A 22,309-nucleotide genomic window follows, 5' to 3' on the forward strand; every position below is an offset into this window, starting at 1 on the left:
TTCATGTCATTAAAATTCCATTTATTAACTGATAAATTTTTTATATATTGACACATTCTGTTTTATAGCATGAATCATAACTGTAATTAATGTCTAATTTTGCTGTTACTGCCCTCAGCCTGATTCGAGTAAGCTGTGTAAACGGTGTGATTACTGGACTTTCTTAGTGTTCGCCTGTTCGAGTTTCCTTTTCAGGAATTCAAGATCATGATAAAGATTGCGGTTGAGAATAGCAGATCCACAGATCATAGCACCTGAAATCGCACCCGCAAAACCACACAAAGCCACGTCTTGGCCTAATAGAAAAACAGACAAACAAATAAGGAGTGATGGAGACCATAGTAATAATTTAACACGTGTGTAACACTGTATATACAGCAATATAACCGCTACAGATTGATACAATATATTTTGCATTGTCAAATATCTTAAATAAGAATAAATCTAATAAATACCAGTCAGGAAGAGATTTTTGATGGGTGTTCGAGGTCGGATGGTTGCGCAGACGTCTGCAGTAAAGCGAGCAATGTCGTGGTCCGCTCCATAGATCTCACCCTTAGGGGATGCTATGTAGTGCTGATTAGTGAGAGGAGTGCCTGCATCTGTGTACTCGATCTGTTGGAAAATTGCTATTGTTTAACACTTTAAACTCACAGAGAGCAAAGAATGGTATTATAAAGTTTTAAACAGGTAATTCTTCAGTATCTGCTGGTGTAAGTTCCCCTCTGGTGACAATCTGCAATGCTGTTTCACAATATAAAGTAATAATAATATATCATAAAAACTGTTGTTGAATAAGCTGCTCTTTATGCATCCTGAATTGTTGTTGCCTTTCACAAATCTATTAATTTCTCTTTTCTATTTAAGTTGCTGACTTAAGTTATAGTCTATAAACCAGCCTGTCACAAAATTAAAAGAAACTTGATGATTAAAATAAAATGTACATAACAAGAAAGAACATTTCAGAAGCATCAGGTGTTCTTACCCTGTCTTTGACTTTGGGATAAATCTGAATCACCACTTCCATAACAGAGTTAATGATGGTGTCCTTCAGTTCTTGATAGTCAGCCCCTCTGTTTGTGACCTTCTCATCTTTCCATTCCTCAAACCAGGAGTAGGGTGCAAACGTCACCAAAGTCAGAGTAGATTTACCTGGGCAGTGCTCAGGATTAAAAACACTAACACAGAAAACTCATCACTGGACGTAACGTCATCACTAAATATTTCTCCTCCTGTTTATTCTGTATTTTGTTGAATGGTAAGTTTCAGACTGTGATATGTAAACAATTGTGCATCATCAGGAGAACATAATTCTAAAAGTACAGTTATGCATTGAGTGTATCTACACTGAGACATTATCACTAAAATGCTGTAAATGAAGTGTTGACTGATTATAGAGACCGTGCTTTTCTGATCCTATTTTTATCCTACCTGGATTTCTCTGCTCCCAGGTGGAATCTTTGGCGGACGGAGAAGCGATGAAAAGCAAAGGTATGTTTTTAACAGACTCGTCCCGTTGTCCTTTCATGTAGTCGTCAATTCTGGTGGGAAAAAAGGCAGATAATGTACAATTTTAGGCTTAATTAAAGTAATGCTCTGTAATGTAGCGCTGTCATTGGAATCACCATGGTTTTAAAATGGGATGTCCAACAAGCTCATTGTGACGTGTGTATATACTTTCAGCCAGTCTGAGACTTTAGATTTACCTACCGGTCTTGACAAGAGATCAATCTAACTTTGAATGCTGTATATGGGCACAGGAAAGCCGGGTAAAAAAGTTCTGGAAGATGTGAAGTGAAGCAGTTGATTAGCTTTGACACTTACAGCTCATCCAGGTTATTCTCAGGGAAGATCCAGTAGTTGTCAGCTTTTAGGCCCAGCTCCTCTTTTGTTCCATTCAGACCAATAAAGATGCTGACACCGGCCTCACCATGCTTTACCATGCTCAGCTGCTTCTGAATCCCTGTTATACCCACAAAACATCAATGTCTTAGGATATGTGATAAGTACTACACAAGATGTTTTGAGAAATTAATTGTAGAAAGATTGTAGAATGTCATACAACTATTTTTCGTGTTTTCTGTTAAAAAACACAAACAATTCTCTAAACTCCTTTAACCTCTAGTTCTCACTCTATGAATCTCTTAGTCCATTTCACATGCACTGTACTTCTCTCATACCTGGCATGGTCTGGACCTCTTTAGGCAGTAATGTCTGATAGGTGTTGAAGATTCCTGCGTCTGAGATGACGAGGGGGGCGTGAACATGCACCTCCTCCCGTCCCTTCATAACACTCACCCCTGCAATTAAAGCACCAAACACATAAAAACACTCCAGGATCTCACATTAGAACGCAGTTCAAAAATAATATACATCCCTGACTACTTCGATTTACATGTTTAATATATAACAGTAATAAAAGTAAAAGCATCACAAGGGGTGAGTAAAAAGGCAACCAAACCAGTTAAATTATAACTTTTGCTCTAAGAAAGACTTTGGATGTATTTGATACACTGTGAGTACCTATAGCCTCATTGGCACTGTTGAGCAGGATGCGGTTCACAGGCGCTCTGACAAGCACGGCTCCCCCTGCCTTTTCAATAATGGGGATCATGTTGTAAGCAATCTGACTGGAACCTCCTTTGGGGTACCAGGCACCATTAAAGTAGTGGCAAAACAGTAAACTTTGCATGGAGAAGCTGGCTTCTTTTGGAGGTTTTCCTACACACACACACACAAATAAAAAAACACTAATTAGTAGCCACAGTGGTGCATCTTGTGCAGTCCAACATGTGGCCTGGAGATCTAGGTTTACTGTCAGTGACGTGATCTGCATGTTCTCTTCATGTCCCAAATACTCTACTTTCTTCCCACCTCCCATAAAAATTTAGAAAATAGCGGTTCTTTTGCGGTTACATTAGCACTTCATTCAGCACATGCTCTTATCAGTAGCAACCTACAAAGATTCATAGTTAATCTCTGGCCTTTCATGATCATATAGTTTTAACTATTGAGAATGTAGTTAATGTTGTTGACCTAAGGCCCCACTTAACAATCATGTTATACTGTGTATGTTGAAAAAGTAAACTACATTTATAACTTTGTATATATGGAGCTTAGAGAAAAGGAGTGAGCCTGTTAAAACTGATTGTCTTGGTTCTTCCTCAAAATCCCAAACTTGAACAAAAGTGTGTTGTACCATCTCATAGCCTTTTAGATGATGGGTAACAATAGCATTACTGTCTTTGTCAATATAAATACACACCAGCCGCATTCTCGTGTGTGTGTTTGTGATTAGTCATGGCTGGCTAAAAGATGTTTCGTAAGATTAGTTTTAAAGGTCTCAAGATTAAGAAACTGTGCATACAGTCCAGAGTCTGTGTAATCTACTCATCATTTCTTATCAAACACATAATACACTTTTTATCATTTCATTTTATTAAAATAACAATGTAAGATTATTGTGCTATCTGAAAAAGACAGTCAGTTACAAATTAACAATGTATGCTGATTTGTGCTGTGATTTGAAAATCTTACCATAGGTGCCAAATATGTAGCAGAGCACAGCCCTGAGGTCTTTATTATCAGTGAGGCTGTTCACCACCTCAGACAGACTGCGTCTTCCGTAGGAGAAGAAATATGACAGATGATCAATGAGCCCCGTATAAACCAAGAATTTAGCCAGTGTAGATGGGAGTAGCTTCATCAACCCCAGTACCGATACACCACGAGCACATTTCTGCCAGGAAGAAACAGTTACCACAACTACTAAAATGTATGCATTGATATGTTTACATCATTAGTTTTTGCCTGTCGTACTGGGCTTGTGAAGTTCTGTGGGCTTGTGAAAGCACAATGGATCATTTTAAATTATTTTATAGGAACACATCAGTATTTTCTTATTTCCCCATATGTGAAAATATTTAAGGAGTCAGACAGTAAATAATAGCTGTATGTGTTATTTTACTGACAGATACCATTGCCCTCAAATGACATATCTTATCATTTAAACCTGAATCAGTAAAACCAGCCAAGCTTTAATATGCTGATTCATCTCATGACCTTTTCCTCCGTTTCTGAGACATTACGTCACTCACAGCTGAGTGCCATTCCGTCCTCATACATATTATTAGATGTTAGAAAAGGTGGCTATTAAACTAGTCTGAAAACAGCTATAGGACCCTGTTCATTTGTGTTTGATTCTGTTAAAGCTAACTTGTGATCTCTCCCTTCAGGTAAATGCTTTAGAGATGCACCAATCAGAAGCCCTGTGCTGTATGTTTACTTTAAACAGAATTTGACTGCCTGTCTTACCTTAACCAGTCTCACAAACTCATCAATGGCCTTCTCCTCTCCAGGAAAACACTTTTTCAGCTCCGAGGTGAAACGCTCATGGCCGCTGTATATAGGGTAGATGCGCCGGTTCTCTGGGGGACCCAGGACCACCTGGTCATAGGGGTTGTCCAGCGGATCCCACTGTAGCTGGCCATTAGTAAGCTGGTCCACTATGCAGCCTAAATGACTTTTCTCCTGAAGCTCACCGATGTAGTGAATCCCTGATCGAGTGAATAATAAAATCATATGGCTATAACTGAAAACCAAAAAAAAACAGGATAGGGAATCTCACCAACGTCAAAATCGAAGCCATTCTCCGAGAAGGTGTGACAACATCCTCCAGCACGATCATGCTGTTCCAGCACCAGCACTTTCTTTCCAACCCTTGCTAGCAAAACAGCAATACCAAGCCCACCAATGCCACTGCCGATCACAACGGCATCGAGGTCCTCTGGGATTCTACTGGTCACAAAGCCTGTGAAAAAAGTACAACTTTAGTGGTAATGGCGACTAGTAAAACTGGGTTACAAAGCATAAGAACATTTCAAAATGAGGTGTGTGACTCTGGTTTGAAAGTGAATGTACTGATGAAAGTGAATCATGTAACAAAGTGTTATCTTATGTACACAGATTCATATTCCAATTAAACTACCTGCCTTGAATGCAACGGAAACAGGTACATTTATAAACATATTTATTCAATCTCCAGTTAACAGTAATGTGTAAACCATTAAGTAATGCTTAACCAGTTATTAAGTTATTAACTGTTTCACAAGAGAAAATGAGTTATTTAAAAACTGTGGTTTGTGCTTCCTGAGGGCGGCATAGTGGCTCGGTGGGTAGCATTGCCGCCTCACAGTCTTGGGTTCGATTCCCAGGTGGAGCGGTCAGGGTCCTTTCTGTTTGGAGTTTGCATGTTCTCCCTGTGTCTGTGTGAGTTTCCTCCGGGAGCTCCAGTTTCCTCCCACAGTCCAAAGACAGTCAGGTTAATTCGAGATACTAAACTGTCCAATAGCTACCTGTCCTATCATGAATGTAAGGACAGGTATGAAGTGTGTAAAACATGATGTTAAAATCCTATTAAATAAATAAATAAATGTTCTTCTGCACTAGTGCATTTTGTATAAGAATTCATAAACATTTAGACATGCAAAAATGAAGGAATTCTTAAGGGGGCAAATAATTTATGGCATCGTATATGGATCCATATATATGTAGAGAAATGTACATATTAATCCCCATTTACATGCCTTTTGTCCTCTGTATTTAATAGTTATGTATACATCAGTGAATGACAGCAGGGGCACCTATACAACACCCACCAGCACTGTGGCTAAGTGTGGAGTTTGCATGTTCTCCCCATGTCTGAGTGGGTTTCCTCCGGGAGCTCCGGTTTCCTCCCACAGTCCAGACGTGCAGTGAGGTGATTTGGAGATACAAAACTGTCCATAACTGTTTGATATTGAATCTTGTGTAATGAGTAACTACCGTTTATGTCATGAATGTAACCAAAGTGTAAAACATGACGTTAAAATCCTAATAAAAAATAAATAAATGTTGTTCTGCACTAGTGCATTTTGTATGAGAGTTCATAAAACATTTAGACATGCAAAAATAAAGGCACCGTATATAGATCCATATATATGTAGAGAAATTACATATAAATCCCCAGTTACATGCCTTTTGTCCTCTGTAGCAAGGGCACCTATACAACACCCACCAGCACGGTGGCTAAGTGGGTAGGACTGTTGCCTCACAACAAGAAGATCCTGGGTTCGAACCCCAGGTGGGGCGGTCCGGTTCTGGGAGCTCCGGTTTCCTCCCACAGTCCAAAGACGTGCAGTGAGGTGAATTGGAGATACATGACTGTTTGATATTGAATCTTTTGTAATGATTAACTACCGTTTATGTCATGAATGTAACCAAAGTGTAAAACATGACATAAAATTATGTAATTATGTAATTATCTTAATTATCTAATTAATAAATAAATGTTCTTCTGCACTAGCGCATTTTGTATGAAAGTTCATAAAACATTTAGACATGCAAAAATAAAGGCACCGTATATACTGTAGAACCATATATATGTAGGGAAATTACATATGCATTTTGGTCTCTGTATTTATTAGTTATTTATACACCAGTAAATGACAGCAGGGGCACCTACACAACACCCACCATTTTCAACTGGATTACCAAACTATAAGAGCACAAACACTCACCTTGTTTCAGCACTTTCTTTCTCTCTTTCTTATCCAGCATTACTGGTTTACGTGGTTCACGGGTGTCAGTTTGAAAAGGATTCGGTCCTGAAGAGCTGAATACATAACTGATCAGGAATATAACCAGTAACACTGCACAGATCAAAGCTATAGAGATCCACATGTCTGTCTGTTACTGTGAGCTTCCACAGTCTGAGTCCGTCAGAAACACACAGAGAAACTCAGTCCCAATACTTCCGTGTTTACTGTCCAACAGAGGGAACCAGAGAGATACAACTACAACAAATAAAAGTCTGATGATTCAGCACAAATTGTATTTGTGGAGAACTTTTATTTACTGATTTCCTCAGCTTTTAACACTAAAAGCTTACCACATTCAAAAATATTTACTTATTAGGACTCTAACGTCATGTTTTACACACTTAGGTTACATTCAGGACAGGACAGGTACTTACTGGTTGCACAAGATTCATCAGTTCAGTTTTTAAGTTGTTAATATCAAACACAATCATGGACACTTTTGTATCTCCAATTCACTTCACTTGCACATCTTTGGACTGTGGGAGGAAACCGGAGTTCCCGGAGGGGACCCAGGGAAGAACATGCAAACTCCACACATAAAGGACCTGGACCGCCCCACCTGGGGATCAAACCCAGGACCTGCTTGCTGTGAGGGGACAGTGCTACCCACCGAGCCACTGTGTCACCCTTTATCAATCAAAATCACAATCAAAATTGAACCTAAACCCAAAAATATGCATCTTATAGTAAACTTGATGTCTCAGTAAGTCAAGGCTGTAGCCATAAATAGAACCTTGGGGGACTAAATCTACCTGGAGGTTCCTGCCATTGTAAAACATTACTGCCATATCAACAACTGATGAATCCGAATAGTACACAAAGTTAGTGGAATATGTTTATCATGTTTACATTACTATATTGGGTGCATTTGGAATAGAATGCCTGTATTTGTCATATATACAGTGTATCACAAAAGTGAGTACACCCCTCACATTTCTGCAAATATTTTATTATATCTTTTCATGGGACAACACTATAGAAATAAAACTTGGATATGACTTAGAGTAGTCAGTGTACAACTTGTATAGCAGTGTAGATTTACTGTCTTCTGAAAATAACTCAACACACAGCCATTCATGTCTAAATAGCTGGCAACATAAGTGAGTACACCCCACAGTGAACATGTCCAAATTGTGCCCAAAGTGTCAATATTTTGTGTGACCACCATTATTATCCAGCACTGCCTTAACCCTCCTGGGCATGGAATTCACCAGAGCTGCACAGGTTGCTACTGGAATCCTCTTCCACTCCTCCATGATGACATCACGGAGCTGGTGGATGTTAGACACCTTGAACTCCTCCACCTTCCACTTGAGGATGCGCCACAGGTGCTCAATTGGGTTTAGTCCATCACCTTTACCTTCAGCTTCCTCAGCAAGGCAGTTGTCATCTTGGAGGTTGTGTTTGGGGTCGTTATCCTGTTGGAAAACTGGAAACTGGCCCAGTTTTCGAAGGGAGGGGATCATGCTCTGTTTCAGAATGTCACAGTACATGTTTGAATTAATGTTTCCTCAATGAACTGCAGCTCCCCAGTGCCAGCAACACTCATGCAGCCCAAGACCATGATGCTACCACCACCATGCTTGACTGTAGGCAAGATACAGTTGTCTTGGTACTTCTCACCAGGGCGCCGCCACACATGCTGGACACCATCTGAGCCAAACAAGTTTATCTTGGTCTCGTCAGACCACAGGGCATTCCAGTAATCCATGTTCTTGGACTGCTTGTCTTCAGCAAACTGTTTGCGGGCTTTCTTGTGCGTCAGCTTCCTTCTGGGATGACGACCATGCAGACCGAGTTGATGCAGTGTGCGGCGTATGGTCTGAGCACTGACAGGCTGACCTCCCACGTCTTCAACCTCTGCAGCAATGCTGGCAGCACTCATGTGTCTATTTTTTAAAGCCAACCTCTGGATATGACGCCGAACACGTGGACTCAACTTCTTTGGTCGACCCTGGCGAAGCCTGTTCCGAGTGGAACCTGTCCTGGAATACCGCTGTATGACCTTGGCCACCATGCTGTAGCTCAGTTTCAGGGTGTTAGCAATCTTCTTATAGCCCAGGCCATCTTTGTGGAGAGCAACAATTCTATTTCTCACATCCTCAGAGAGTTCTTTGCCATGAGGTGCCATGTTGAATATCCAGTGGCCAGTATGAGAGAATTGTACCCAAAACACCAAATTTAACAGCCCTGCTCCCCATTTACACCTGGGACCTTGACACATGACACCAGAGAGGGACAACGACACATTTGGGCACAATTTGGACATGTTCACTGTGGGGTGTACTCACTTATGTTGCCAGCTATTTAGACATTAATGGCTGTGTGTTGAGTTATTTTCAGAAGACAGTAAATCTACACTGCTATACAAGCTGTACACTGACTACTCTAAGTTATATCCAAGTTTCATGTGTATAGTGTTGTCCCATGAAAAGATATAATGAAATATTTGCAGAAATGTGAGGGGTGTACTCACTTTTGTGATACACTGTACTTTTGGTTGAGAGCTTAGCCACTGATGCAACGCTGCTTTCACGTCATCATCACATGAAAATCTTCTTCCCCTTAAAGCTTCTTTGAGCACTCAAAAAGGTGGAAATCAGATGGAGCTAAATCCAGACTCTCAGTTCTCAAGCTCTCAGTCTCTCAGACACGACCAATTACAACTCCTCCCAAACTAATCGTTTCCAGTTAAAATATAAAAGTGAGGCAACTTTTTAAAGATCCGTCGTACAGATGCAGGTGTACAGTACAACAAAATTCTTTCTTCGCATATCCCAGCGGTATGTCCCCCAATATATATTTTTATTACAGCCTTTTAATAAGTGTGTACATACTACATCTCCCTGGATTACGGAGGCACCAACACTCACAGCCACTTTATTTAAAACACAAGATGATCCAGAAGATCATCGGCTGCCCACTGCCCAGCCTGGAGGACCTTTTCAGCTCTCGCTGCCTCAGCAGAGCAGCCAGCATACTGAGAGAGCCATCTCACCCTGGACATCATCTGTTCGACCTGCTGCCCTCTGGAAAACGCTTCAGGTCCATCACAGCCCGGACAAACAGACTAAAAAACAGTTTTTACCCCAGGGCCATACGGGAACTGAACACTCCCAAACCACACACTAACAACTGACTCTTATAAAATCACTGCACAAGTAAACTGAACAACAACACTAAACACTGGACTCCTTTAAAACATGGCACAATGTTTCACTCTACTTTGACCGTATTTATATTTATTATGACTGCACTACTGTTTTTTTAGAGCTAAATATATATTCTGTGCAATATCTTCTTAAGCTACTCAGGGCATGTGCAAAACCCCACTGCTACCTCACTGCTGTAAATATGTTTGTTGTCCTTTTTTTTATAATTATATTTTAGTCTTTATTCTTTATATTCAAGATTCTTATACATACATGTGTGTGTTGTGTATATGTATATAATTTTTGCTTCTATCTTTACTTATTGTATGTGTAAGCACCGTCGGATTGCTACTCAATTTCGTTGTACACTGTGCAATGACAATAAAGGCATCTTATCTTATGCATACCTGCTCATTTATTTTATTATCCAGTCAGAATGATCTGAAGGATGTTAACTGTTGGCAAGGTTTGTTGGTGCGGGACATGACACGCGACAGTACAGTTCACAGACTTTTATTCCTGCTGTCACCCTGGAACTCCTTTCAAGTGGACTTTTGACTTTTCTCTTACATTCCTGACTGGTCAGAGGGAATGATGTGAAATCTTATGTGGCGCAACTGTCAGAGCAGTTTATGGTTTCATAAAGTTTCCATAATCTTGCAGATCCTTAGAAGAATAGTTGTGTCAGAGATAAGGTAGACTTGTAATGTTTGCCTTTAATTGTTAGAAGTATTGATACATAATCTAGAAAATGTAGATATGCTTAGGGCATTTTGCCAGTAGTCATATTTTAAGAATACTGCAACAATAGAATGTTACTGGATGTGTACATGGCATACGTGATAAGTGCGTCAATTGCATTGTGTGACATCCAAAACCCAGTTCTAGCTGATTTAGACCAGCTCCTGTGTTAACTAAGGATTCTTCCACTGTCCTACAGGGTCAAAGACAACAGTATAAAAAAATGTCTAATTTATAATTTTTTCATCGCATATACATTGGTTTTTCTACCACAACCAAAACTAAACAGTCTTTATCTTGAAATAAAAACAGAGGTGCACTAAAAACAAATGCAATTAAAACTCCAACCAGTAGTTAGTTAGTATCTGAAATTAAAAGGAATTCACAACGAAACACCGGCACTCACATCAACTTTTATTCAGCACAAAATTCTCCATAATTACCATTTTTCCTTCCTCCATCACAAAAAGCAAAAGATTGTGGTTCGTTTTTTATCATAATACCCACTGATATAGGTCTTCCCTAATATCTGTATTCGATCAACACTATAGCTTTTCTTATTACCTCTTTTCATAGGAAACAGTCTCACTGCTTATGTCCCTTGTGTTTACTGTACTGTATATTACTCTTCTTACCAGTAGAAATGTATTTTACCTCAGAAACATCATAGCTTTTAAATATTTAAATTTCCACATTTGAATACAACCACCTTTATGCTAAGCACTATTCCATATCGTCCACTTTTACACTCCGTCGATTGCCCTTCAAATATCATTAGTTTTAAGTTCATTGTGGATTGTTAGTTGTCAGTATGTGATAAAAGCAATGAAACAAAACAGATATTTTCTCACACAAAGTGTGAAAGTCAGTGACACTCATGGTTTTAACACTAAATTACTAAAATAATGAAAAAATACTGACAGCAGCCCTTGTTATGTCCACTCTGGATTTTTATTATCTGTGTTTGTTGTTTCACCGTTATAAGCATTTTCTAGTGTTTTTTAATAGTCATCTTACAAAAACAAAAGGATGACAGGAATTTTCTCTTTTCTTTTGCAAAAGTACCTCTCATATTAGGACAGAAGTAAAGCTGCTGGACTGAATCGGTTGACTAACGTTTCTGAGAATTTCAGGAGTTTGTAAGATGGAGCCGCTGCTGTTTCTGTGTGTGGTTTATTAAGTCTCACCACGATCATAGCAGTTGTTGCAGTTATATGTGGCTTTAGGTTCAAGAACTGAGGAAGAAAGTAGAAAAATGACAGAGAAAAAATGTGCAGAGAGAAAGAGAAAAATCAGGAAAATACTCCGCTCTTGGTCTGCCAGCAGTAGTGCAGGTCCAAAAGGTCTGTTCAACTGCAATTAATGGGCAGTTGCTTCTTTTTCTTCCTAAACCTGGAAGTCTCTCCAGAGCATCTGCCTTCTGGTCAGTGCATGATGTCAAACGTGGCTTTACTATGTCGCAAGGAAGGGCTCGATGACTCGAGATGGTCACTGCAGGACCAAACCGACCTGCACAACCAAAATACAAATAAACGTTTTCATGAGATATTTCATATTAAACAGCATCACAATTAAATACAACACAAAAACACTGATTATTAAATTAAAAGGGATAAATAGAACATATAAACTCCACACAGAAAGGACCGCTGCACCTGGAGTACAAACCCGGGACCTTCTTGCTGCGAGACGACAGTGCTACCAACTGAGCCACCGTGCCGCCCCAATAATAAAAAATATTTTTATGATTTGGAGACTTTACATCATTTTCTAATATAAAGCTAAAACTCTGCCCATATTTACGTAATAATTACACTAATGTAGTCAAGAAAAGCTTTAATATATTACTTTTATGTTAGTGTTTATTTTCATCTTGCTGTTCACATTACTTTCATATTCACTGCATTACACTGTGTTCCATTCAATTAAGTATAAAAATTTGTGAAACTCTGATGTTTTTCATTTTTGTTGTTTGAAACTAATACATACATAAATATTTACTAAAACTACTCATACTGCTGTAAGAGATTTGAATAAATATTGTATGAAATAGGATAGACAATAAAGGAAAGCAGTAAATTACAAACCTCAGTACAAAGCAACTTCACTTTTATATCTATCTGTAAGTAAATAGTAGAAAAATTTAACTGTACCTTCTCTGAGCCCATGCTGGGGCATTTCCAATTGTAAAGGTAATACTGCAGATTCCCATCACCAATCCCGAACTTCAGCTTCTCCAGGAACGTCTTATTCTCCATCAAATCCAGTGCATTAAATACATCAAATCCTTTCTGCAAGGGCAGAGACAGAAGGAAAGTGCACAGATGTAAAAAAATAAAAATAAAAAAAATAAAAAAAAATAAATAAAAGAAAAGGCCGACTAAGTAAAAACACTTAGCAGTGGTGTGCCAGCAAAGTCCTACAACAACATGAGCCCTGTTATATCTGACTTACCGTCTTGGCAAGGATGAGAGCGTCTCCCATCAGATCGATCAGCGGAGTGCTGGTGTGCACGTTGTAGAAGGAGTAGGCTGCTTTCAGACTGCGGTGCACTGGGTGGTTCATGATGGTGGATGGAAGGGTGTAGAAACTTATTAAGTCCGTCACCTTCCCCTCTGGACTCTAACACATCAGCAAACAAGTCAACACAGTGATTCATTATGAACAGTAACATTACAGAAACTCTACATGCATCTTACAGGACACTGTGTGACATGGAAAAATTAAAAATGAGTTCTGTGTCACATTTAATTATTGCTTGTTTAATATTTGTACTAAGGTTTCTTAGACTGGAATCACTGAATGGACCCGACTTTTAACTTATTCACTAACGTACTCATGTTAAGCAGGTAGAGGTTTTGCTTCAATGCAACTGGGTGTTTTCTTTATATCATGGCTTTGTACTTTCTTTATATTATCGATGATTTTGAGAACTATAAAACCTTTGCAGTCCTGTCTATCAAGAAATACTTTTAGGTTAATTTGAGTTATTTCTTGCTGTTGCATCACTACAGACACATGGTCCCTGGTTCACGCTCCACCACTGCCAGGTTGCCACTGCTGGGCCCCTGAGGAAGTCGCAATAAATGCTGAAAATGTACATTGTTTGTTTGTTTGGGTTTATTGCCATATCAGCAACATACTGGCTATATTTATGGCATAGACAGATATTGAAACTGTACATCAATGTAAAATGTAAATGTAAAAACATGGCCAAATGTGTCTGGAGATCGGCCCAGCAGGTAGGTGGCACTGCAGAGACTTGAAACCTGGTCTGCCATGGAGTGCAAATACATGGTCTGCTGCATGAAGAGCTGTCCATTTAATGTGAAAAATGCCATTTCTTTAATGATCGTATTAAGTACATTTAATGTATTGGATTTATTTATGCAAATACCTGAACTTTGCATTGAAAAAACAACTGAAGTGATGATGAGCTAGAAAGTATGATGTGTAAGTATAAGGAGCTAGAAAACACGTGTGGCTGGTAAGGGACATGCAGGTTTCCTACCTCCACCACAAAAGTATCAATGATGTTCTCCTGAGGCAGGAGCCAGTGCTGAACCTCATCCACACTCATCACTGGAGACAGGTAGAACTGACGGAGGTAATCTAGCAGCAGTCGGTGCACAGCTGGAACGTCCTTTTTAGTCATTGTTCTCAGTCCTGGAGTCTTCCTAGCCTGAACAAAACAGAGGAGACGTAAAAACAAGTACATATATTGTATAACTTTTGTTATATAACACTTTTCAGTAGCTATTTTGTCCTGAGGAAATACAAACAGTCATGGACAATTTTGTATCTCCAATTCACCTCACTTGCATGGTTTTGTACTGTGAAAGGAAACGCATGCAGACATGGGGAGAACATGCAAACTCCACCCAGAAAGGACCCAGACCGCTCCACCTAGGAATCAAACCCAGGACCTGTCACCCTACACAATTAAAATGAAAAGATTTTGAAAGATGAATCTGTGTGGAATAAAGGATCACTGTGTACCTCTGGCAGGCGGTAGAGCTTCATGGTGCGTTGCATAGTCATGTTCCGACTCAGGTGAGAGAATTTTACTTCAATGAGTTTACGTGGGTTCAGAGATCGATGCCAGTACCTGCGCATACACACATACAGACGCGAGTCAGTAAAATAAAAAGCTTTTTTTTCAACAATACGGTTTCATCAACATTTCATCAAGAATCAAGATTACAATAGTATTTAACTGTTTAAAATCAATCCACTTTGATTTAACTAGTGTTTATTCATGCTACAATAATGAATCACAGTGTGTTACCTGCAGGTACCCACTGGTTTGGGCAGTACCACTCCGGCAGTGTAGACTGCCTGGAAGATGCCCTGTAGGTTCACCCGTCTGGTAATCTCTCGGATCAGCACCGGAGCCACACGTTTGGAGCGCAGCTTCTTGTGCACACACAGGAAGTTAATCTCCACCATCTTCTTCTCTCTGAGGGAACACAGTACACAAACATGAAGGTTCAGGTTGTGGTGGGTCTGATCCACTAGAAAACACTGGGCACAGGGTAAGTAGCAGGGTGTCAATCTACAATCTATTGCACCTTAATGGACATAGCAGAACATGTTTGTGTAGATGGCACAGCAGTAAATAGACTGGTCTAATAGAGCCCAGTTTAATATCACACTGAATATCATTGTAATTAACAAGCTTACGTGTCGTAGATGCGGATGTTGGCTGGAATGGCACTGATGAAGCCCACTAGTTTATGATTGGAGTTCACTCTTACGCCACAGTGCCACTGGGGAAGCCAGCCTGGAGGACGCAGCGCCCTGAAAAACACACAGACAAGCTTAAAACAAGACAAGCTAGGAAAGCAAGATAGATCCTACAGTGAAACTACATGAGGACATGATGAGGTAATAATGTTTAGACATAACAGTCCATGAGTAAAAGTATTAGCAAAAATTGCTGTGACATTATTAATGCTTAACATAAACCAAGCTAGTGTGGCATCCTGACCAGGCTGTGTTACTGCATTGCACCCTGTGATTCCAGAGAAACCGGACCCAGTGTGATCCCGACCAGGATAAAATGGTGATAAAACATTAAAATAAAGATAAAAGCAAAGATTTGAACTCTCAGCGCCACCCAAATTAAGAACCTGTAAACACCTCGGTAAATATTTGGATTGTAAACATTACTTCCAAATAGAGAAGTTGCATTAGTAAACCCATCTGTAGTTATGTTTATACTGTGTATTAAGAAACCACATTGCATAATTATGTCATAGTTTGGCACCGGTAGAAGATTCGGTGGAAGATTGGTATACACGTACCAAAGAAGGAACTCAGGCGAGTAGTCAAAGCGGAACATGTTATCATCGTCCTCCACATAGTTCTCATTCAGAAGAGTGTACAGCTCCTTCAGCTGAGCACAGGAGAGAGCAGAGACATGAAAAATAATCAAAATAAATAAATTAAATACACACCCACCCACCCACCCACAGTTTTGACATGCAAAACTTCCTCTGAACCGCCAACTTACTAACAAGAGTTTAAAAGCGGTTGTAATTACTGTGCTAGAAAAAGGCTTCAAACTTCAGAAACAGAGTTAAGTTTGACACATGCAGATGTATGGTAAACTAAATACCTGATATTATATTAAAGTTTTCATTTTATTCAGGTACATTTTATAGTTGCTTCTGTTTTTGGAAACTGACTATCAAGAAGTGTTAGTTTTCTTCAGATTCTCTCTCTCATGTTTAAGCTAGTATGATTAGGGCTACGAGCTCTGCAAAAAGCAAGACAGAAAAGCTGTGTTAAATTAACAACTTTCCCTTTACAGTTGTAAATGGTCTCATATTATTATTTATTTATTAGGGTTATAACGTCACCTAATGTGTGTTACACACTTTGGTTACATTCATGACAGGACAGGTAGTTACTCATTACATAAGATTCATCAGTTCAAGTTTTTAATGTCAAACACAGTCATGGACAATTTTGTATCTCCAGTTCACCTCACTTGCATGTTTTTGGACCGTGGGAGGAACCGGAGCTCCCAGAGGAAACCCACACAGACACGGGGAGAACATGCAAACTCCACACAGAAAGGACCCAGACCGCTCCACCTGGGGATCGAACCCAGGACCTTCTTGTTGTGAGGCGACAGTGCTACCCACCGAGCCACAGTGCCTCCCAAATAGTCTCAAATCACTACAAATATAGAAATATCAAATATAAAAAAAAACATAATTTGATTAATGCTGTCAGTTAAAAAGAAAAGATTAGACCGAATTGATTTTAGTAAAATGTAATGACACGGATTAATGAGTTTGGATTTTGACAGGACATGGTGACTTTCTAAAGTTAGTGTATTTTCCCTGACAGTAACGTCTTCCACCGCTGAGGGCCCCACTCACCACGGCAGAGTTCCCAAGGTCCAACGCATCCCAGACGAAACCCTGAGGGAGGCTGTACGGCTCATCTCTGATGTTGTCTTTATCAGGTTCGATGCAGCCGTGTGTGGTCACCATCTCTCCTGCACAAACAAATACAAACATTAAGACAAAGTTTAGCATTGTAAAACTGCTTTAATATTTCATTTAGTTGCAGGGGTGGCTCATGTATTCTGAACTATCAGTAATGTGAAGGTTTGAATCCCAGCTCTGCCAAGCTGCCACTGTTGGGTCCTTAAACTGAAGACTTGTTATTATGAAAATAAATGATGTGTTTTATATATTTTATTGGTACACTTTATGCTTGTTAAACTGTCAACTAATGATGGTTGGTTATCGGTTGCATCCCTTATATGGACAGTGCTTTAAAACCAGCTATGAAAAACATAAATCAGCTGATTAACAAACAGCATTGAAAGCAATAGAACAGAGTACCTAGTTTGGGTACAGGTTGGGTATCCCAGAACTGATAGCTGCGGCGTGAGGCCTCCTCCATGGTTTTGGCTGGTCCTGGTCCCACCGAGAAAAGTTCAATGGCTTTCTGAATCTCCTGAAGCTTCTCAGCAGGAAGAGAGTTTACCTGGAGGAGAAAAGACTAAATCTATAACAGCTGCAATTTCAAATAATAAAACCAAAATAAATCCAACAAATGTGTTATACTGGGTTTTAGAAACAGACATTCACACTTACTTTAGCCATTGGGTCTTGTGCAGAGTCCTTTCCTCCAGACTTGTCCTTCTTCTTCTTCTGTTTTTTCTTCTTTTTCTTGGCCCCTGTGTCTCCCTTCTCCCTGTTATCAATGATGAGTCAAAGACATAGTCTTATAATACAGCAAAAATTAAATCAACAGGCACATACCTTTAAATCTGGGATAGAAAAACATGCTCTAATGCTCAATTACTGATAATCAGGCTTAAACTTTTCTCTAATTTTTTTTTAAATAACATACCTTCCTTACAGCTTTCGAAGTAAATGTACTTCACAGACACAGTCACCCATTGAGCCCTAAAATATAGTGTGATTTCCCAATGCAAGTGTGAATAGTTTCATGCTGCACCACTTGGCCTGGTCTTGAAAAATACAATAGTGAACTGGGTAATAATTTATTTGTTTACATAGATATATTTATTGTGGGATAGGTATTCTAATCCACCGTTCTTATCAGTAATTGTCTTTGGATGATAGATTTATATGTACTTATAAGCACTTATTTCTGCTTTGCCTTAAGTAAAGATTTTTTTCATGGTTCTAGGCTGAACTGGGTAACAGTTCACTGGGTAAACTTTGCTATCAATGCTACAAACACAGAACTAATGAGTCAGATTCTGTGTTTTTATTTGGTGTATGTGCACATTATGCTTAACTATTCATCTACAGTGTGCTGCCAGTCATTTCTCTAAGTACTAATAAACCCAGTTGCCCATCTTGCACAGAAACACTTGGTAGGTAAAATGAATCACAGTTCCTAATGCTAAAGGTTCTGCTACTTTGGTCTGTAAAAATGACAAACAGTTTTGCAGTCTTCTTAAACCAATTATCTAAAAGGCTCCATTTTTAAGTTTAAGCTGAACTAGACTTTAAACACGGTGCCCAGTGAGAAGCAGTAAATCCTATTAAACTCCAAAATGGTGTAGTAAGGTGAAGGCACTACACGGTGTAATAAAAGAGATGGCATGTCCTTTTACCCACGAGTCTGTGTTTGTAACGGGATGAGAGACGTACACTGTGCACAAACACTGAACAATAGCCATGAGAATAAAGGATGTGCGTTAACTGTAAACTCGAGCGGTTTCTAGCACTGGCCGTGTAAAGAGGGCACCAAACAAACACTTAGTCGCCTGTACTGCCTGATGAACACTAGTTTATTGTAAACACTGACAGTATGTGTGCATGTGTATAGGGCTTTGTTCTGAGAACGTGAGGCTGCATCCTCAATGGCTTAAAGATTTGTGTATAAGTGCTCTATGTAGCATATGAAGTGGTGAAGTGGGTTTAAACACAGAGCCTGACATATAGCATTAAACTTTCTGTGCTTTGCTACACACTGTAGTTGTGGAGAACGTTTTATAAGCAGTGAAACATAAACACTGAAAAACGCCAGGGCTTGTGTTTGCTTGCTCTGTACATCTGTAAAACAGAAACTGGCTCATCATGCCAAATAAATCAACATTTTAGTGTTCACAAGCACTTTCACTATGGAAAGGATAAACCATTTCGAAACAGCCAAATGTACATTTTGCTTTTCAATAAAAGCCAGACAGCTACAAACTGTATGTATTAGTCACATGTGAAGAAGTGAAATCAACTAACCCTAGATCTTATTCTGAGTCATTGCTTTAAAGTGGCATGGTATCCTAGCTGGTAAAGTGAGTGCTGCATAGCAACACTGGTCCTAAAACTTAAAATGGCTCGATCCTCACCTCCTGTTACTGTGTAGGATGTTTTGCATGTTCTCCCATTTTCCACATGGGTTCTCTTCAGTTATTTTGAGCTGTATCGTGTACAGGAAGCCACTCTACACTTCATGTGTCCTCCCTCTCCCCCTAACCAACACCAGATTCACTCAAATCAGTCCAGAAGATCACATATTGCAGCAGGAGGAGACCCCGTCTGACCTTTCCTCCCTCAAACACAGCCAATTGGGTCTGTGTGAATGTGCTGCCATGTCGGCGGCTCTGCTGAGATTCGAAATCGCAAGCACCCTTAATTTTATTTAATTAAATAACAATTATTTATATATAACATTATTGTATATTTAAAGCACAGTGAGAGGGTAGATAGTATAAGGGATTTAAAAAATGTATGACTTGTAATGAAAAACATTTTATTAGATTTAAAATTAAGCTTTTCAACCCATGTTGTGGTTTGTATTCACATACAGTTTATAGAAAGAGGAGGGTTAAAGTGAATGGAAAGGACTGAGCTGATCAGAAGAAAAGTGAAAGTACATTTGAAAGCTGATGGGCTGCTACATGTTTTTTTTCTGTGCTAATCTTTCCTCAGCCTTATTAATGATATCTGACAAACACTACCAAACATTATTTACACCAAAATTAAGTCTAATTTTAAGAAAATTTAGTGTGATTAAGTTGGTTTTGTCAACTGTGCTTTCTCTTAATCATTTAAATTGCTGTAGTTTTATATTATTAATTATATTCCATCTTCAGCTTAAAATATATTATAATTAAATTTCCATAAGGCTTATTTAGTTATAATTTAAATGTAAATTGTGCTAAATGATATTAGCTGGCTAACCTACTGGCAGGAAGGTCATCTATGCTGCGTTCTAGCATACTACCATACTACATAGTATTCACATCAGTATAAAAGCAGAATATTCTTGTTACAAATTATACATACTATTAAGTATGCAAGAGTGCAAGTATGCGGCTCAGGACGAAGCCCTATTTATATTTTAAAAAATAAGCTAGTAAGCTCTCTATGACACCTGCAGCAAGATATAACAATACTTAAGCACACCATGTTTTGTTTGAAATATAAATTTGGAAATATAAAATTTAGAAATGTGTTGAGAATTTCAATTCATTTCAATACGCTATATTACAGTATAGCATATTAAAAGTAAATGCTTTCTAAGCCCCGCCCTCTTATTGAATTGAGCCAATGACCGTGCAAAATGAGCTGCCAATCAAAGAAGCGGTCCAATCAGAGAATGAGTAGAAACGTCAATGCTGAGCACCATTAAAGAACCAGAGCCCTTGTGTGAATAGGGCTGCGTTCTAAACTGCAAACTTCCCATACTACATAGTATAAACATCACTAATAAAGCTGAATATTCTTGTTGAAAATTATGCATACTGTTAAGTATGCAAGTATGCGGTTTGGGACGCAGCCTTAGTCATATTTTAACAAAAAAGATAAATAATGATTTAGCTAGTAAGCTGTCCGTGACACCTGCAGCAAGATATAAAAAAGTACTTGAGCCACATTTTTGGAAAGCACATGGAAATAAAAATAATGAGAGTTTCAATTTATTTTAATGCTCAGCTAAATTGCAGTATAGCATATTAAAAGTAACTGCTTTCTAAGCCCCGCCCTCTTATTGAATTGAGCCAATCACCGTGTGAAGTGAGCTGCCAATCAAAGAAGCGGTCCAATCAAAGAATGAGTAGAAATGTTAACGATGAGCTACATAGTATTCACATCAATAATAAAGCTGAATATTGTTGTTACAAATTATACATACTATTAAGTATGCGGTTTGGAACGCAGCCTTAGTCATATTTTAACAAAAAAAATAAATAATGATTTAGCTAGTAAGCTGTCCATGACTTCATGTTTTGGTTAAAATATTAAGGAAAAACATGGAAACAAAAATATTTAGAAAATTCCAGTTTATTTTCAAGCTCTGCTATATTACAGTAAAGAATATTAAAAGTAACTGCTTTCTAAGCCCCGCCCTCTTATTGAATTGAGCCAATCAACGTGCAAAATGAGCTGTAGCGGTCCAATCAGAGAATGAGTAGAAATGTTAACGCTGAGCACCATTAAAGAACCAGAGCCCTTGTGTGGACAGGGCTGCGTTCCAAACCACACACTACGGTACTAAGTAGTACATCTAAACTGTACCGATACACAAAATGACTCTAATCTCATAATATTTTATGCAATAGTTAGATATCGTTACTATTTTGACATGCACCGTGCGGTTTGGGACGCAGCCATGTCCTCACAAGCCCACCTTAACGGTACGGAGCAGGAATGTTTTCGCATATCTACCTAAAGCTACATCCGCATGCTCACCCATCATCGAAATGATGCTCTTCATTTTCGCAGTCGCTACAGTGTCCGTGATCCTCCTCTAGATCCACTTGTTCCTCCTGCTTCACTGCTGTCTCATTCTCATCCGCCATGATTAACCAGGAAATGAGCGATTGGCCTGTGGAAACGCCAACCCATCTCCTGCTCCTATTGGTGGGACCTCGAAATGCATCATGGGTAACGTAGTCCTAACGTCTGTAATTCCGCTGCAGTTATTGCAGTTTTGATTTGCCTTTAAATTTTTATATTTATTTGACATTTTGGTTGAAATCCTATGATTTAGAAGCTACTGGAGATGGGTAGAGCTGTTGAAAGTCAAGCAAGCTTTGCATCGCTATCGGTTTAGAGGCTACCATGCAAAGTCCCTGATCGGACTTTTATTTTGAATTTTGTGACAAAACCTGCATGGCATACTAAGGGTTCATGCAATGACTTAAAATACATTATGTGTTCATTTAATAGTTGTACTATAGTATTTATTTACTAGTTATAGTTAATGTATTTTTATTTAAGATTGAAAGTTGGAGAGCTTGGAGAGGTTTTTATTTATTCTATATTTTTAATATTG

At 39.0% G+C, this 22,309-nt stretch overlaps 2 protein-coding genes across 2 annotated transcripts; both read right to left on the bottom strand.

Annotated features, from left to right (window-relative positions):
• LOC134335943 (all-trans-retinol 13,14-reductase-like) lies at positions 1 to 6,748 on the bottom strand. The gene is made up of 11 exons (XM_063018585.1): positions 6,558 to 6,748; positions 4,628 to 4,810; positions 4,315 to 4,556; positions 3,538 to 3,739; positions 2,524 to 2,721; positions 2,181 to 2,300; positions 1,825 to 1,963; positions 1,432 to 1,541; positions 986 to 1,152; positions 456 to 615; positions 1 to 296 (listed from the first exon to the last, which is right to left on the bottom strand). Exons 1-11 carry the CDS (start codon positions 6,718 to 6,720, stop codon positions 151 to 153), a joined length of 1,830 nt encoding a protein of 609 aa, XP_062874655.1. The 5' UTR covers positions 6,721 to 6,748; the 3' UTR covers positions 1 to 150.
• Positions 6,749 to 10,930: 4,182 nt separating this feature from the next.
• On the bottom strand, positions 10,931 to 21,833 carry nmt1a (N-myristoyltransferase 1a). Its single transcript, XM_063018630.1, has 12 exons — positions 21,724 to 21,833; positions 17,650 to 17,749; positions 17,395 to 17,539; positions 16,924 to 17,042; positions 15,838 to 15,929; positions 15,215 to 15,331; positions 14,820 to 14,990; positions 14,531 to 14,639; positions 14,043 to 14,213; positions 12,986 to 13,153; positions 12,685 to 12,822; positions 10,931 to 12,040 (listed from the first exon to the last, which is right to left on the bottom strand). The coding sequence occupies exons 1-12, from the start codon at positions 21,831 to 21,833 to the stop codon at positions 12,020 to 12,022; spliced, it is 1,461 nt and encodes a 486-aa protein (XP_062874700.1). The 3' UTR covers positions 10,931 to 12,019.
• Positions 21,834 to 22,309: the final 476 nt, after the last annotated feature.

Source organism: Trichomycterus rosablanca, chromosome 22 (genome assembly GCF_030014385.1).
Source record: "Trichomycterus rosablanca isolate fTriRos1 chromosome 22, fTriRos1.hap1, whole genome shotgun sequence".
In the NCBI taxonomy this organism is placed as follows: Eukaryota; Metazoa; Chordata; class Actinopteri; order Siluriformes; family Trichomycteridae; genus Trichomycterus; species Trichomycterus rosablanca.